Here is an 18,031-nt window from a genome sequence, read left to right on the forward strand (position 1 = left end):
TATCATTCGTAATGCCAGATTGTTTTGTTTTTAGAAACGATAAATCTTTGTTCGAAAAAAAATGTGATTTTCACGAAAAAATTATGTGGCAACACTTTGGTAATAATAAGTTTTTTTTTTATTGAGAAATAATGGAAATTTTCGAGTTTTTTGAATAAAATGATAAAAATATGAAATTAAATGTGATTTTGCTAATAAAACAATATTTTTATTATTTTTAAGTACTTTTGGAAGTGTTTTAAAGTGACATGTTACCAAAAAATACAATTCCACTTGATAAACCAAAAGTGGTTTCATTCCGAAAGGTTTTTTGTTTTTCGGTTTCTGGAGAAGCTAAATACCGAATCAATTCCACTTTGGATCGGAATTGGTTTCTGCGACATGCCTGTATATACGGAATCAATTCCATTTTCGATCGGAATTTTTTCTATATTGGATTTTTCAACACATTTCGTAATAGAAACATTAGGTTTGTACCATGGTACAATAATTCATAGGTAGGCCAGGTATGAGAATCGCCAAAAAAATACAACCCTGTCGCTATGGCTTAAAACGTCAAAATTGTTTTGATGAATGATAACGGATGAGTAAACAAAGAAGAAGAAGAACGAAATGTTGAAATGAAAAAAAAACAGAGTTGAATTTTTTGATCAATAATAAATATCAACTCTGCATGTCAACACGGTTTTGACAGATTAAGCCATAACAAAAAAAAAATTGTAATCAGCTGTTAGCTGTGGCCTACCTAAGAATTATTGTACCATGGTTTGTACGATAACCCAAAAGTTTGTACAAAATTGTACGAACTTTTACAAAATGCTGTTCGATAACAAACTTGTACAGTAAAAGAGAAATGAAAAGCATTGCAATGAGTTGCAAGAACTTGCAAATACTTTTTACTTGTGAAGTTATCGAACAGGCGTATTTTTTTGCCCAATGGAGACAAAGACTCCATACTACTCCAACGTTAGTCCCAATTTACATTAGGCGAGTTTACTTGCGGCAATTGTCAGTTTGTAGGTGAGAGAGGGTGCTGAGAGGCAAAGGGTTACCATATGCCTCACCTCTCTTGGTTTTTGATTTAGAAAATACTCTTACTATGTTCGTGACGAATCCCTGACATTATACGATTCTAACATTTATGATTAAACCAGTGATGGCCAAAAACACACATTTGCAGATTATAACTTGCGCTAGTGTGAGTGGAAACGTAAACAACGCATTAACCGAACGAATGTGTTTACAGGGTACGTGTGTGTCGTATGCCCGCGGGCATAGGAAAGTTGTTTTTGGTGGCAAATTTAAAATTTTCATCAAAATTCGAAAATTACAAAAAGTCGTTTTTTGAATAGCTTGGGTTTTAGGCCAATTGTGTGGAAATGCATGGGTCAAATGAACCTTTATAAGCAGACAGATAAAAGACAATACTATAACAAAATGCAAAAAACCTCACAAAACTATTGGAATAAAACAAAGTTTTACGACAACATGGTATAAGTAAAGAGGTAGATTTAAATGGAAAAAATCTATAGAACCCTTGTTTTTCCTGAATTCCTAAAACATCAAAATTCGTAAACACAAAAGCAACAAGTGGGTTTGTTTACAATACCAATGTTGAGCATTTTATAAAAAAACACGAAAAATAAATGAAGGGCCAAGGTTTCTCCACATAATCGAGTTGTGGATATGATAAAATGTTTGTTTCAATGAAAAGCTGGCAAATTTCTTCCATACAAATGTTCTAAAAACTATTTTAAAAACCATTGAATTCGATTGCTTTTAAAATTGTTTGGCATATTATTCAAACAGCACACACACATACAAAGATTGTGTATATTGTGTTGACGTTTTAGGAACAGTCGAAAGAAAAAAATTAAATTGACAGGAAGCTTTAGCTAACCTTTCTTATTAAACCATGTACGACAATTTTTGCAAACTTAGCCATTTGTTAACTGATTTTAGAAAACTATAGCTTGTTCGAAAGCTTTTAAGGCCAGAACAGAATCAATCGTCGCTTGCTTTGCTTGCTTCCCCAAATGTAAAATTATAAAGGAATGCCAGAGCCTCTTTGCAAATCCGCCTGCGTTCTCCTTTAGGGGGCTCTGGCATTCCTTTATAATTTGACATTTGGGAAGTAAGGCCTTGTACACACGCTGCGACTTTTGATGCATGCATCACCATTTTCGTACTTGTAGGGTTGCATTTTTTCGTAATATTGTAAGAAGTGTAATTTTTGTAACAAACATGTATGATTTTACATACATGTTATGATTGTTGAATGCATGTAGGTATAAATTGTTAAACCAAAATTATTGAAACAGGTAAAAATATTTGTTAATATTTCTCGACAAATGTAAATAACAAAATTTTTGGAAAAAACATTGTTAGGTAAAAATGTATTTTTCAACATTCGAGTTATTCCATTCTACGAGATACAGGTAATAAAACTCCGACAATATGGGTGTTTACACAATTATAATTATTGAAATATTTTTACGAAATGTTGGGCAACAAATTGAGCAACGAACGGGGTCAATATTAATCCATTCGATTGAAAAAATTAAATTATTTTTTTCTGCAATTCGCATTTTGATGTTTTAAAAACACATTTGGAACACAAGCAATTCAATTTCAACTATGAAGTCAATAAAAAACTAACAACATACTTATCAAATACAGGAGGAAGTTTAGTCCATTTATTTTTATTACATTCTTTTAAATCCATGATGTACATTAAATAATTTTAACATTCTAAATGGTATTAATAAATTAAATGATTAGTCATGAAATTTTACATTTCATACATTTCGTACATTTTCATTCCCTCCATCACTACTATTTTTTGCAACACCGCTAAAAAAATGGTGATGCATGCATCAAAAGTCGCAGCGTGTGTACAAGCCCTAAGAAAAGCAAGCGACGATTGATTCTGGCCTTTAAATTAATTATTTCGGCTTTATCTTTAGCTTCGTTCCCGTACTTTTTAATAATAAAACTCGTAAAAGAGAGAACGGCAAAAAATTTGTTCTCACACACAAGTTTTTTGAAATAGTTCGGGAACGAAAAAATGGAAAATACGTAAAAAAAAACTGGAACAAATGTCAAAGTCGGCGTATCAGCCAATCAGACGCCGGCAACCATGTTACTATTTTTTTACTCGCCCAATTTTGTCGTGTAAAAAGTTTTTAAAGAGAGCGTCATTCAGCGCCATTTCTGTTTAAAGAGAAGTGAACATTTTACAACTTTTTTGTGTACGGGAACGCTTTTTCGAGTAAAATGTGTAAAAGTCGTAAAAATTGTAAAAACTTTTTAGTTCTGGAACACAGCTTTTCATAGCAAACTCCATGTTCTCATTCTTCTGCAATAATGTGCTTTTTACATTAGCACGAAAAACAGGTTTTAGGGGTGTTTCGTCATTTATTTGCTAAAACAGGCAACATTTTGCGTCATTTACCATACAAAATTAAATGACGATAGCTACGTCATTTATTCTAAACAACGTACGGAAACACCATACTATTATACTCAACCCTGCTTTTTCGTCATAAACTACAAAAAAAAAAAATGCAACTATTTTATGATGTCTTTGTTTGTTTGTGTGTGTTGTAGAAAAACAAAAATACTCAAACGATGACAAAAGTGTAAATGGTTAAAAAACTTGCAAAAATTACATTTTTTTCGATTTTGAATTAAGTCAAGTTATTTGGTTGTTGTTGTAACAGTGTTTTTGTTATGTTTATTTGTTCGTTCCTCTGTTCAATCTGGCTCTGGGTCTATCTCCAGTTCCAGAAAAGTGGCTGCTTCGATGGGATGTAGCCACAGATCCACTGGAGTTAGATGGGTAGGTTTGGCGGGGCAGTTAAAAAGGTGTTGTGTGTCGTGCGGGCCCATGCCGCATACTGGGCAGATGTTTTGCACGGCGCGATCGATTTCCGCCAATCCCACGGCAGCGGGTTCTTTCGTACCGGATTGACCCGGAACAACACAAAACCAATGTTCCGGCCAGCGGCTGCCACCTCAGTGTGTACATGTTCAAGTTATTTGGTAAACATTAGTGTTGTGAAATTCTTTTTTTTCGGAATTAAAATTATTGTGTGCGTGTGTATGTGTTATTCAGGCATGTCACCGAAACGAATTCCGATCGAAAGTGGAATTGATTCCGTATTTAGCTTCTTCACAAAACGAAAAACGAAGAATTTTTCGGAATGAAACCACTTTTGATTTTGCAAACGGAATTGTATTTTTATTTTGTTTAAATCTGCCACTTTAAAACACTTAGAAATAATTAAAATGTTGTTTTATTAACAAATTTACATTTAATTTCGCATTTAAAATAAATAATGGTAAGTTTTTTGACTTCACAAAATCGATCGGAAGACAAAAACGATCGAAATGAAATTTCGGAATTGCAACTATTCCGATCGGAATCTGTGACATGCCTGATTGTATCCGTGTTATGTGCGATTGTGTGCGTAAGCAAATGACGCAAAAAAGACAGATGTAAATACACTTCATCTTAATCCATTCTAGGGAGGAGTACTCAAAAAATTTCTGTAATTCTGGAGGAAAATCAAAAATAAGTCGCATTGTTTCAAATTCATTTTCATATTTCTCAAGGTGTATAAATACGCCCTGTTTGGAAAACAAAGAACACAAAATGGATTCCATGGAGAAGGGAGGAAACGAATTAAAACAAAAGATTAAACTGGTTAAACTTCCGCTTGCTGTTCGTATCGTTCGACTTCTGTACTCTCAATGAGAAGTGTATAAGTGTGATTCCCGAGAAATTGAATAAACTCTCGTACTCTGATGTTTCTTCCGATTTCGGTTTTCTGGGAATTCGCCAATGTATCTACCTTGATAATTGTACGATGGTTACTTTATGTGCTGCCGCCGCCGATAAATTTGTTCGGCTCAGTTGTCTGCTTGATAGTCAATAACTGTGAAAAACTCAATAGATACTTGATTTTGCAAAAAGCCGTGTGCGGTAATTCTATTCTTTTTAAAGTGTTTAACATTTAACGAAAAACAACATGGGTGTACAAATTGTTCCAATTTCTCCCGGTGACGGTAGGTTTTGTTTGCAAAATGTGTTTTAAAGATGAGATAATATAAAATATGGTGTGAATGATATGGATTTTAATCGAAAACAAAATCTAACCTTAATTTTTTTTTGCATTTCATGTTTCGTTCTTGCGTGTTGTTCGTTCTTCCTTGACATTGTGTGTGTACGTGCTGGGGCTGCGCTGCAATTTTGTGTTTGTTGTATACGCCGTTTACAACACATTGGTTTACAAATAACCACGATACTACAGGTAGCACATTCCCCAAGAATGGGCATACTGTGTCTGTTCACTACACCGGTACGTTGGAAAATGGCACCAAATTTGATTCATCGAGGGATCGCAATAAGCCCTTCAAATTCACCATTGGCAGAGGCGAAGTAATCCGTGGGTGGGATGAGGGCGTGGCTCAATTATCTTTGGGCCAACGTGCCAAATTGATTTGCTCTCCCGACTATGCCTACGGTTCACGAGGTCATCCCGGTGTCATTCCACCAAATGCCACCCTTCATTTTGATGTGGAATTGCTTAAGATCGAGTAAATAGCACAAAGCATCGTACATTTAGCAAGAAAACAGGTGGAGAAAGAAACACGATTGTACCCCAACAACACCATCTGGAGAAGTGTATGAATCAAAGTTGCATTTAAGAAAACAACAACTAATCGCTCTACCCCAAGTAAAATAACCCACAAGATTATACAAATATGTAGTCATTTACACAACAACAAACAAACTTTATTACAATTTTTCTTATACTCTTATAAAAACATCAACAACAAACATTATTCTTCATATACGAAAAAAATCAATTTATGCATGCCATAAAAATAAAAGTAATTAAAATCTCTTAACAAAAGTACTTTATCAAAAAAAATCTACATTAAAAATCAGAAAGTAAAAAACACAATGAAACAACCTACTCAATATATATTATTCTTATTACTACTAAATGTACCAATTTTATACAAACTTATATACCTATACAAAATAACTGTATACAACACAAAATGAATGTTTGTCCGGCATTCATTTTGCGTTCCTTTTTTTATAATTTTTTTTTTCCATAAAATGATGATGATGAATATTTGGTGTGGTAGAAGTGGGGGATATGACATGACATCCCACCAACTTCCACCGCCCCTGTTTATATTACTACTACTCTTAATAATATATAATACATAAAGATTGGCTTGGAATTGCAAGAAGCAGAATGAATGCTAATCATAATTGAATGTAGCCTAAATCTTAAGATGATAATCCCCTTAAAACTTCCCATACTTTATAAATGTAAGATCTAATTGTATTAAAAAAAAAACTAAAAAGACATGTTTTCTATTTTCCAAAATATTTCAATATCTCAGCAAACATGAATTATGAATCAAATATCACAAAAATATAACATCTCTTAGAAAATCGTCAGAAGTTAAAATAAAAAATGTGTTTTATTTATTATCATAGCGATCATGAATACTCACGTGGGGAGCTTCTCACGAGTGAGTTGCAGCTCACTTCTCGACCTATCACATATGACAAGGGAGGAGCGAAAAAAGTGAAGAAGCGTTCAAAAGTTAAAAAATTGAAAATAGTGCCGCATTTTGTGAACCCTGGAAAATATAATTTGTGTTGCCATACCATTATTTTATTTACGAATAATTTTGCAGTAATTAAATTCATATTTTTTATATAAAACACTACTTTATTTTAAATTATCAACAACCCACTGTAAAAATTCTTGGTAATTGACATGACCCAATTACCAAGGTAGTGTCGTAAAATTTTGAATATGTTATGTCTAAATTTTTGTTTGTGTTGTTGGGGAAATTACAACAAAAATATTTTTTTATAAAGGCGGCTGACTTCATAAATGCAGTATTTACATTAAAAAAAATGACACAATCATAAAAAGACGAAGTAAATATAATTGGCAACACTGACATTAGCTTTGTTCCTGTACTTTTTTGTGTAGTGAAATTTATATTTCCGTCCGAATAAAAATTATTGTGTATGTGTGTTGTGTAAATGCATGGTATAAGTAAAGAGGTAGATTTAAATGAAAATAATCTTTAGAACCCTTGTTTTTCCTGAATTCCTAAAACGTCAAAATTAGTAAACAAAAAAACAACAAGTGGGTTTGTTTACAATACCATTTTTGAGCATTTTTATAAAAAACGCGAAAAATGAATGTGTCAAGGTTTTGTGGATATGATAGAATGATTGTTTCAATGCAAAGCTGACAAATTTCTTCCATGCAAATGTTCTAAAATCAATTTTAAAAATCATTGAGTTCGATTCTTTTTAAAATTGTTTGGCATATTATTCATACAGCACACACGTACATGTTTTGACGTTTTAGGAACAGTCGAAGGAAAAAATTTAAATTGACAGAAAGCTTTAGCTAACCTTTCTTATTAAACCATGTGTAAATGTAAATAAAATTCGTTTATTTTTAGGATTTCGTAAAACGAAATCATATAATGTGCTAGTCTAAAAAGGCTTTTAAGGCCAGAACAGAATCAATCGTCGCTTGCTTCCCCAAATGTCAAATTATAAAGGAATGTCAGAGCCTCTTTGCAAATCCGCCTGCGTTCTCCTTTATGAGGCCCTGGCATTCCTTTATAATTTGACATTTGGGAAGCAAGCGACGATTGATTCTGTTCTGGCCTTTATCCAAGCTGAGTTCCTTTACTTACCTGAGGTTACCTTTTTTACCATTTGTTTCCATTTTTAACCTGCAAAGCGTTCCTTAACCCCGAAAAGTGGCAAAACTGGAAGCAATTTTTAAGAGAGTGAGAGTGGAGAGAGAACGAAAATGGCTTTCTCTTCTACCACAGGCTACCAGCAAAATTTCTGCAGGTAAAAAATGGCAGAACTGATTTTTCGACTTTTGTTTGACGATTATTTCACAATGAAAAAGAAAATGGACGAAAAACAGAAGAAAAAGTCGAACGCTGACTAAAAAAACTAAAAAAACTAAATTAAAAACTGTGAAAAAAAGACGAAAATTGATTTTTATGCTTCTTTTTGACATTGCTGCCAGATCTACCATTTTTCCGTTCCTTTACTTTTGTGGTAAAAATGTTCATGAGAGAGCAATTTTGACACTTTTCTCTTTTACCACCCTTACCAAGGCAAATATAGAAGGTAGCCGATTCGGCGAATTGCTACAACAAAGCAACTTTTGCCGTAACATAATACGTCAAAATTTGTAAAGAGAATCAATTCGCCTTGGCGCTTAAATTTGCAGCGATTTAGCTTCGGCCAATCAGAACAAGATGTTTGTTTACATTTCACAATTACAACAATTTTATTTGACATTTCATATTCAATCAGCTGATACGAGTCGGCTACCTTCTTTAATGTGCCTTGACCCTTACCATTAAAAAGGTAAAGGAACAAAGCTAACAAAGCTTTAATGTATATTTAATGTGTTTTCGGTTCAAATTTTCGTGAAAACAAGGAAACAAAAATGAAGGAAATTTTGTGTATGTTTCTGTTAATTACGAATGAGGTCGTGGAAACGGGTTAATTCGTGTACGTCGTTCGACAGGCGAACAACGTAATTGAAACGCTCGTCAGAACATGACATTAGGGGTTTTTATTCCGATAATATCGATAGGCAAAACTATCTATCGATATTGAATTTTTAAATAACAATCGATATTACCGACAGTGTCATCGAATTTTTGCCAGCTCTACTACGGTTTTTATTACTAGGCGTTTACACCAGACAGTTTGTCTTCAAATACAACTCTGATTTACTAACACATACATACATTTGTCGTTTGTCTCCCAGCTGTCCATCATTTTTTCATAGACAGTAGGGTTAACATTTTTTGACATTTTGTGAAAAAAGAAGTGAGATGACAATTTAAATGTGTTGAAAACAAAAGAATAGGTACAAAAACCAAATATGTGAACGGAAAACAAAAAGAAATCTATGATTTTCATTCATAATTTTACAACTGTTTTTGCAGTTGTCTGGACGCCTACGTCACCGAGGTAAGTTTTGGGTTTTTGACAATCAATACATGAAGTCAACTGTCCTGTCTTTTGTAAACGCAGGGTTAGAGCTGGCAAACCATCGATATTCCCAACATTAAGGGGAGTACACACCATCAGTCAAAACAGACAGTCAATGAACTTTTTCTACAGTTTTCTGGCAAATAAAAACTTTTGTTTAGGTAATAATGATTGATATACAATATGTAAAGTATTATTTAGAGATTTGGAAAGTAATTATTCAGCTAGACTTTGACAATAACAAAATGGACCTCGATGACTGTCAGTTTTGTTGGCCGGTGTGTACTATGCTTAAAGCTGAGTACACATTGCCAGTTTTGAATGACAGCTTTGCTCGAATAATCGGTTGCTTGCCAGTGTGACCGTTCATTTTTGTCATTCATCATGCACCCACAAAAAATTTTGTGGTTGTTGGACAGTCAGGTGTTGGTTGTATGATGGTATGATAGTGTGAACCAAAAACGTCATTCAAGGAATAAATTTGCAGTGTAATTATCAAATAAAAATGAAGAATTCGTGTGTTTTATTATATTTGGAGAATTACTATTGGAATTGGCGATACACGCGGTCATAACAAAAGAAATTTGACGATACAGTGAACGGGATAACAAGGAAAAAAGCAAATGGGCAAATGGTTCTGTGGATAACAACAAAACAAAAAGGAAAAAAAATTAATTTCTGCATTGTGCTGTTGAAAAAATATAAAAATCTCCCGGAGTTTGAATTGTGTGTGCAGCACTAGTAGATGTGGAAATAGCTATACATAAAACCAAATTGTGAAAGGAGTGAATATTATAAAAGGAAAACGAGATGGTTCTGTGGATGACGCCAAAGCAAAAAGAAACAAACAGATTCGGGTATTGTGCCAATGGAAAAATGTGCTCAATATCTTCCAGTGTCTAAATTGAATGTGCTATACTAATAAATGTGCTGTATTAATAAATAAATGCTTGTGCAAATTCATTATATGTGTATTTTTAATTTAGTGGGAAGTCATGGGTCGCTGAGTAGGGATTTTCATGGACAACATTCCCAAGTAAATAGAAAATAGCCATATATTTGTTAATATGCATCATTTTATTGTTTTTTTTATTAGTTTGTGGTTGCCAGCGCCCATATTTATTGAGCAAATTTTACAATTTGACTGACGGCTTGGCATCCAACATGAATGATAATGTGACCGCTCCATAAAACCCAACAAAACTGAAGCAATCGATATTTTCGAAAAATCGTCAGTCAAAACTGACAATGTGTACTGCACTTTAGATATTTTCGATATAATATTTTAAAATATCAATTGCTATCGATATTATCGTTAAGTTGTCGACACTTTAATTTGGAGATGAAAATGGCGGAAATGTCAATGCTTTTCTTGACATTTTGCACAAGTAGTTCACAGAAATGTAAAGAAGAATAAACAATTTATTTATTTAAAAATCAATACATAGAAAGCTTCCTAGCCAATTATACATGTATTGGAGATTACAATAAAAAAGCTAATACTATGGTAGTAACAATTATAATTCAAAAGATAATAAAAATATTTAAAGATAATTGCATAGATAAAACGATAAACGGCTCCCCAGCCATATGAATATTGCATGTTAATAAATGTATAAAGATAAAAATCTAAGTTATATTTTCTTTTATGGTCCCATAGAACAGATAGATGTCTTTTTGAAATAAAAAAAAAATATTAAGATTTTAAGATTATTGTTGAGAAACGAAAAATACTATCAGCAGGGGTGAGCAAGCCTGTGTGCTAGCACACAGACAAATTGTGAAAACGTACTATTAGTTTTTTGTGAACCATAAACAATTTAAAGTTTATGCAATTTTTTATTTATATTTTTTAATAATTTGCATTGTATACGATTTTAGACAACATTAATGTACAAAAAATTCTGAAATAAGTAGTGAAACATCAAGAAAGATTAAATATTAATTCTCTCTTAAATTTTCCTCTCTCACAATTCTGCTCAGCTCTGCTATTAGCTTCCTCTTAAACAGAGTGAGGCAGAGAAAATTTTTGGGTCTCTCTTGTGCTCTCAATGAGCGTAAATTTGTTGTTGTTCACAACGTGTTAGCATCTACACAGGCTGTGAGCGATAACAAATTTACGCTCACTTAGAGCAAATGGGCTCTCTTGTGAGTCACAATGCCTCCTCCTGCTCTTAAATGTGATGTTAGAATATGAGAACATTTTCAAGGGACTCGGTAAATAATTCCTAACTCTATAAACCCGAACCAAAAACGAATGCTCAAGTGCAGAATTTCTCACCAAAGGAACTTCAATTTGCACGTTTCGTGTTTAGTGTATAAACAAAAACTGATCTACCAATAATTCAGGCTGTTGATATTTAATAATTTTATAAAAATGTGAGATATTCCTTGCTTTAATATAGACCTTAAAGCTGCAACCAAGAAATACTTCCAATAACTCGAACGTAAGTACGTGATTATGTACACTTATTTGATAGACATATCTAAAGAGCAGTACGTACACATTGTCAGTTTTGAATGTCGATATTTTGCAATTATCGATAACTGTCCAACCGTCCAGCAACCACAAAACATTTTGTGGTTGCATGATGAATGACAAAAATGAACGGCCACACTAGCAAGCACCAACAAAGCTGTCATTCAAAACAGGCAATGTGTACTCAGCTTAACAATTTTCCTAATAATACTTTCAATTTTATCCAGATTATAGTCCCAGGTCCCGGAAAAAACTTCAATTCCATAATTTACCAACGACATCAATAACGAAAATGCTAATGTTTTCCTCACAGATGTAGGAGTATACGCTTTTATATGCTGTTTATATTATAGCTTTTTGCAGGGTTAACCTTCATTATAAGGATTTGTTTGTCTAATCTCACCAAATTTATGAAGATTTACCACACAAATTTAAATCTTTTCATGACCGGATTTGTTTGAGATCCTGCATAAAATCTGGATACTGATGTCATACATCACTGTTTTTGTATAAAAAATTGCATCTCTTTTCCTAAAGTACGAAAAGTTGCAACTGTTTTCACAACCCATTTGTTTACATTTTTATCATTGTCAAACCAACTCGCACAACTCAAGAAAAAATATTGTAATGAAATTGAAAATAATCGGAAACAGGAAAAAGAAAACGCGGAAAAGTAATTTTGCACATAATATTTTAATAATATATTAAAATATAACACACTTCCCTTTCCCTTATAGGTCATTAAACATAAAAAGAAGCGATGGCCGACAGAATTGGAGGAAATATTAGGCGAGCAAAAAATGGCCACAGAACTGGTTTTGTATGGATTTACTATGATAGAAACGTGAAAAAAGCATGCACTATATAACGAACAGCAGATATCGGTATGAAAATTGAAATCACAATCATCTACAACCTTTTCCATGGAACGAAAAATAAGCTGTTCAGTTATAGCAATTATCATAAAGAGGCGGAGGTATTATTTTCGGCTCCACAATTCTCAAGAATTCATCCTCCCTAAGCCATGGCAAAAATTCATCCAAACACAAATAGATCTAGAAGTGGTAAAAGTTGGGAAATGGTACGGTTTGTGTGGTAATAATGAAAAACGTAATAATTGGATAGCCAAGTTCTCGAAGAAGGAAATGAGAAGGAGAGAATCGTTCATCAAAAGTAAATACGAAACCCACAAAAAACATATTATACCCCGGTTACACTATTGAAGGTTAACCCACTGGGTTTAATAGATCCAGTGGGTTAATCTTTGCTGGTTACACTTAGCTTTTCGAGAATATAAACTGTCAGCTGATGTTTGTTTACGTATACATACAAAATAACTAATAAAGTCGTGTGTTACACTTTTACGATTTCTCGTATGAGATATCGTCCCCTCTTTGCTCATATTGGTATATTTTACATAGGGATACATTTTTGTATCATGGTATCAAGCGTACTTTTTGTTAAAAAAGTGTCTAATGAAAAAAAATAAATAATTTTATGATTTCCAAATAACTTTAGATTTACTAACTCCATAAAATCTCATACGACCAATCGTAAACGTGTAAAACACCACAAACTCTGTTGCAAAAACAGTTGCAACTTTTGGTACTTTTTGAGTAGAGTTGGATTTTTTTGCACAAATACCGAATACAACACTGTATTTTTGGTGGATTTGTGCCGGATTTAAAATAAACCCAGTTGTGAGAGGATTTAATTTTTGTATGGCAAATCTGGTCAGATTTGACCAGATTAAGTAATAAATCCTCATAATGTGGCTTAACCCGGCAAAAAACTGTAGTGTAACCGCACTATTATCCATTAATATATTGGCGGGTTTCAACTAATACATGCCTGCTGCAAAGATAAATAGGAAGAATTTACTTTTTTGTAGCATTCGCGTGTATATATCCCAATCATCCATAGTACTTGAATCTTTTAATCTAGTTTTAAGCATTCCTGTCTCTTAAAAGTACTTTGATAAGCGGAAAGCTCATGCTCAGGAGTATAGGGTATCATATGGTCGGTTCAATGGATGCATCCGAAATTGACTATTTCCTTACGCATTTTTTGTCCAAAATTACAACAAAAAGAGACATAATTATTAATCAAATAAATATTTTATTATGACAAAATGTTTGCTTTTTATTTATCTTTAATTAATTAAGAGTGTATTAATTAATAATCATGATATTAACATTTGACATTAACGAACGTTTGTTGTTACTTCGCCTTATAACCAGGTATACTTCTTCACTTGAGCTTTCGAATTTTTAAGATTTTTCTTCTAACTGATTGACATCCCCATATTTTCGCGCAACATGCCCTAGCAAGCCAAGTCCTTGATATGTTTAATTATGCTTGCCTATACATCCAACACCTCTGAGTTTATGCGACGTCGAAGTTGTAGTAGTTTTCAAAATAAGCTTTTGCCTGCTGGAGCCATCAGCATTCACTTGACTCGATCATCGATATGTCTATCGGGCGCAAATCTTGCTCTAAATGGATTTGGTTGCTTGGTGACAGTCTCATAACTGTATGTAACGGGTGTTTTTTTAAGCCCGATAGAACTTGAAATTGTAAAAAATAACACAAAAAATAAAATTGTAATCAAAATTTTTTTTTTATTCGAAAGATCAATACGTGACATTAACATTTGAAAAAGATTTCGGGCATATGGGAACCGTGTCTGTTCTTGACGAAGTGCATTCTGGACGTCCAATTTTTGGCCACTTTTTCGAGCACTGCTGGCCGTATGTCACGAATAACACGAACAATGCTGGCCTCCAAGGCATCAATTGTTGCTGGTTTATCAGCATAAACCAGTGACTTCACGTAGCCCCACAGGAAATAATCGAGAGGTGTCAAATCGCACGACCTTGGAGGCCAAATGACAGGTCCACTTCTCGAAATCAACTTATCGGCAAATTTTGATTTCAATAAGTCGATGGTTGCGTTCGCCGTATGGCACGTAGCGCCATCCTGTTGAAACCACATCTCCTCCGGATCAATGTCATCCATATTTTCAAACAAAAAATCATTGATCATGGTGCGGTAACGATCTCCATTGACCGTAACGCGAGCTCCGGCCTCATTTTTTAAGAAATAAGGTCCGATGATGCCACAAGCGTGAAAACCGCACCATACGGTGCATTTTTCTGTATGTAATGGAGTCTGTAGGGTCTCTTGTGGATTGGTCTCACTCCATATGCGGCAATTTTGCTTATTAACAAACCCGTTAAGCCAAAAATGCGCCTCATCGCTGAACACAATTTTGCGATAAAACAACGGGTCATTTGCCAACTGCTCTAGAGCCCAATCGGCGAAAGAACGACGCAAGCGTTCAAGCGTGAGTCTATTCATGATGATTTGTCAGAGTATACTGAAACAAATAAAAAAAAAGTTTCATCAAAATTTAATTTTTTGTGTTACTTTTTACAATTTAAAGTTCTATCTAGCTTAAAAAAACACCCTGTATAAGCACATATACATATGTGCATCAAGGTATCTAAATCTGGTCCAGCTAACTACAATGTTTTCACAACGGTTGCTCCACTGTGAAGGCAATTCTAGCAAATGGGCGAAGGATATTCTTTACATTTTTGACATTTGTGCGGTGATATGTCTGCCGTTTCTAGAAGCTCATAAAATATATCATTGACATATGGGCGATATGGAAAATGTTCGGTCGTGGCAGGGTACAGGATAAGACCGACGTTGAAATTAAAATTCAACTTCAATCCCATTCTTTGTTAATCTCACAAAACCTATGTAATTCATCTACAAACGAGTTCTTTAATTGTGGAAGAAACATGAATAGTTCCATGGCAGCTCTAATCCAATATGTCCAATTGTGGTGTATCTTTCCCGTCCTATTTAATTTTTCTATCATTAGCTCTGTTCCTTTACGTGCAAGAATCTTCAAGTTTTACCACTTTTTACTCGAAAAGCGTTCCTTTACTTCAGACACTATACAATTCATATGGGAGCTGTTTACAACTTTTACTACTTTTGCCGGTTTTACCATTTTCTAAAGTAAAGGAACAGACCAATTATCTCCAGAAATTTTAAAAATTATTTAAATTTAACATTTTCTTCGGAATACTTTTCTTGTATGTATACATAAACAAATGTGAGCTGTCATTTTAACCTCTCACAGACATATATGTGTAAACAGTTAAGATTAACCCACTGGATCTTTAAATCCCACAGGGTTAACCTTCAATAGTATAAACGCCCTATTAGGCTATGAAGTCTTCTTAAGATAAGGCAAACTTTCCTTGATATACATATCATCAATGTGGTAACTGAAATTAAGATTGGAATCAATAATTACGCCAAGACATTTCATAGAATCCACATTATCAATAAATGTGGCCCCAACCTTAATTCGGAAACCAGAAGAGAACTGATTACGAGAGTGAAAAAACATTGCCTTGGTTTTAAGAGGATTTAATTCCAACTTATTTTGTGACAGTAAATTAGAAACGTAAAGAAGGAGGGAGTTTATAGAATTATCAGAATCAAAGGACTTAAATAATAGAACAAAATCATCTGCAAAGACATAAGGATCACAAATTGGTCTTTTTACAGCAGTAACTATGTCATTAATGTATGAAAGAAAGAGAATAGGACCTAAAATTGATCCCTGAGGTACACCAGAAGTCACATAATCAACAGTAGAATCAAGACCATTTACTGAAACATACTGTCTACGATCAGACAGTTATGAGTAAATTAAGCGACACGCCGTTTTAGAAAATTTACATTTGTCACGAAGCTTTTCAATCAAAACGCAATGATTAACACGATCAAATGCTTTATTGATATCCAAAGAAACGAGCATACAGCTGGTATGATTGTTCAATTGTTGTCTAATGGATTCAGTAATAGAGAGCAAAGCCGAAGTTTTTTCCGGAAAGCAAACTGAAAAGGGCTAAAAAACGATATACGACGGTAGTGTTCCAGAATTTGGTCCTTAAGAACATTCTCAAGTATTTTTGATAACGCAGGTAATGTGGAAATCGGCCTATAGTTTCCAATAGAGTTTTGGCGATCCTTAAGTATCGGAATTATTTTTCCAAGTTTCCATATATCAGGAAAACTGGAGACAGTGAGAGCAGTATTAGATATATGCAACAAAACAGACGAAATTGCGGGAAAAATTTGTTTAATAAACTTGATCGGAATACAGTCATAGCACAGGCGTTTGATTTAATAGAATTTAGTGATGTTGACAGCTCATATTCAGATATACAGCGGAAGGAAAACGAATCAGCATCCTCAACAAAACTGTCAAAATTAAACGAAGAATTATCAGAGGGACTCATATTGCTTAGAAAGTTATTTGCAATAGTCTGAACTTCACTTACATCAATTTCTGAATTTTCACGTTCAATGCAACCTAATTGTCGAATTTTTCTCCACAAGTTTACACCATTGACATCCTTAAAATAAGAATTACCAAACTGATAACGAATCTTTCTAATTATGGACTTAGCCTTATTTCTTAAACGCTTGTAAGCCTTCCAGTTTTCAAGACTTGGGTTTCTAAGATAGACAGAGTATGATACATCCCTTTCCTTCATAGCCTGCCTTATTTCACTACAATTCATCCACAAGGAAGCCTTACAATTTGCTCTGACTCTTGCTGTTGGAACATTGGCGTGCAGTAAGTTGATAAGATTATTCAACACAGATAATTGAGAGTCAACATCATTAGTATTGTAAACAGAACTCAGGTCAAATTCATTTATTAACTGAGAATAATCATTGATTTTGAATTTGTTATAATCTTTAAAGTCAATAAATCTTTGCCTCAATTGAGATTCAAGCCTAAGAGATAAAAAAATAAGACTGTGATTCGAAGAAAGAAATGGGTATTGAATCTGACTTTTGTAGGCTCCAAAAGATGGCTGACTTAAGAGGAACAAATCAAGCAAAGAAGTACTGTTAGTGGGATTGTTAATATGTGTTGGTAACGAATTATGAACGCTATGAAGACCACATCTATTTGCAAGCGAGCGAAAGTTAAAGGATTTTACAGGATCGAACAAGTTATAGTTGAAGTCACCCATTACTACAATATTAGAGTATATGTCAAATATACCTGAATGAAGACTTTCAAAAACATCAACAGCACCACTGGGTAAATAAACAACACCAACAATAATAGAGGAATCGATGCCGAAAATTTCAACAAACAAGGACTCATGGTATAAGTAAAGAGGTAGATTTAAATGAAAAAAATCTATAGAACCCTAGTTTTTCTTGAATTCCTAAAACTTCAAAATAAAAGCAACAAGTGGGTTTGTTTACAATGCATTTTTTGAGCATTTTATAAAAAACGCGAAAAATGAATGAAGAGTTAAGTTTTCTCTACATAATCGAGTTGTGAATATGATAAACTGATTGTTTCCATGCAACTCTCACCAATTTCTTCCATACAAATGGTCTAAAAAAAATTTAAA

General features: G+C 33.7%; 1 protein-coding gene across 1 annotated transcript; it reads left to right on the forward strand.

Moving 5' to 3' along the window:
• Positions 1–2,885: 2,885 nt before the first annotated feature.
• Fkbp12 (peptidyl-prolyl cis-trans isomerase Fkbp12) lies at positions 2,886–6,387 on the forward strand. Its single transcript, XM_073989125.1, has 3 exons — positions 2,886–4,044; positions 4,531–5,070; positions 5,316–6,387. The coding sequence occupies exons 2-3, from the start codon at positions 5,034–5,036 to the stop codon at positions 5,603–5,605; spliced, it is 327 nt and encodes a 108-aa protein (XP_073845226.1). The 5' UTR covers positions 2,886–4,044; positions 4,531–5,033; the 3' UTR covers positions 5,606–6,387.
• The last annotated feature ends 11,644 nt before the right edge of the window (positions 6,388–18,031 follow it).

The sequence above is a fragment of the Musca autumnalis genome, unplaced genomic scaffold (genome assembly GCF_047663935.1).
Source record: "Musca autumnalis isolate F117 unplaced genomic scaffold, ASM4766393v1 scaffold_5, whole genome shotgun sequence".
NCBI lineage: Eukaryota > Metazoa > Arthropoda > Insecta > Diptera > Muscidae > Musca > Musca autumnalis.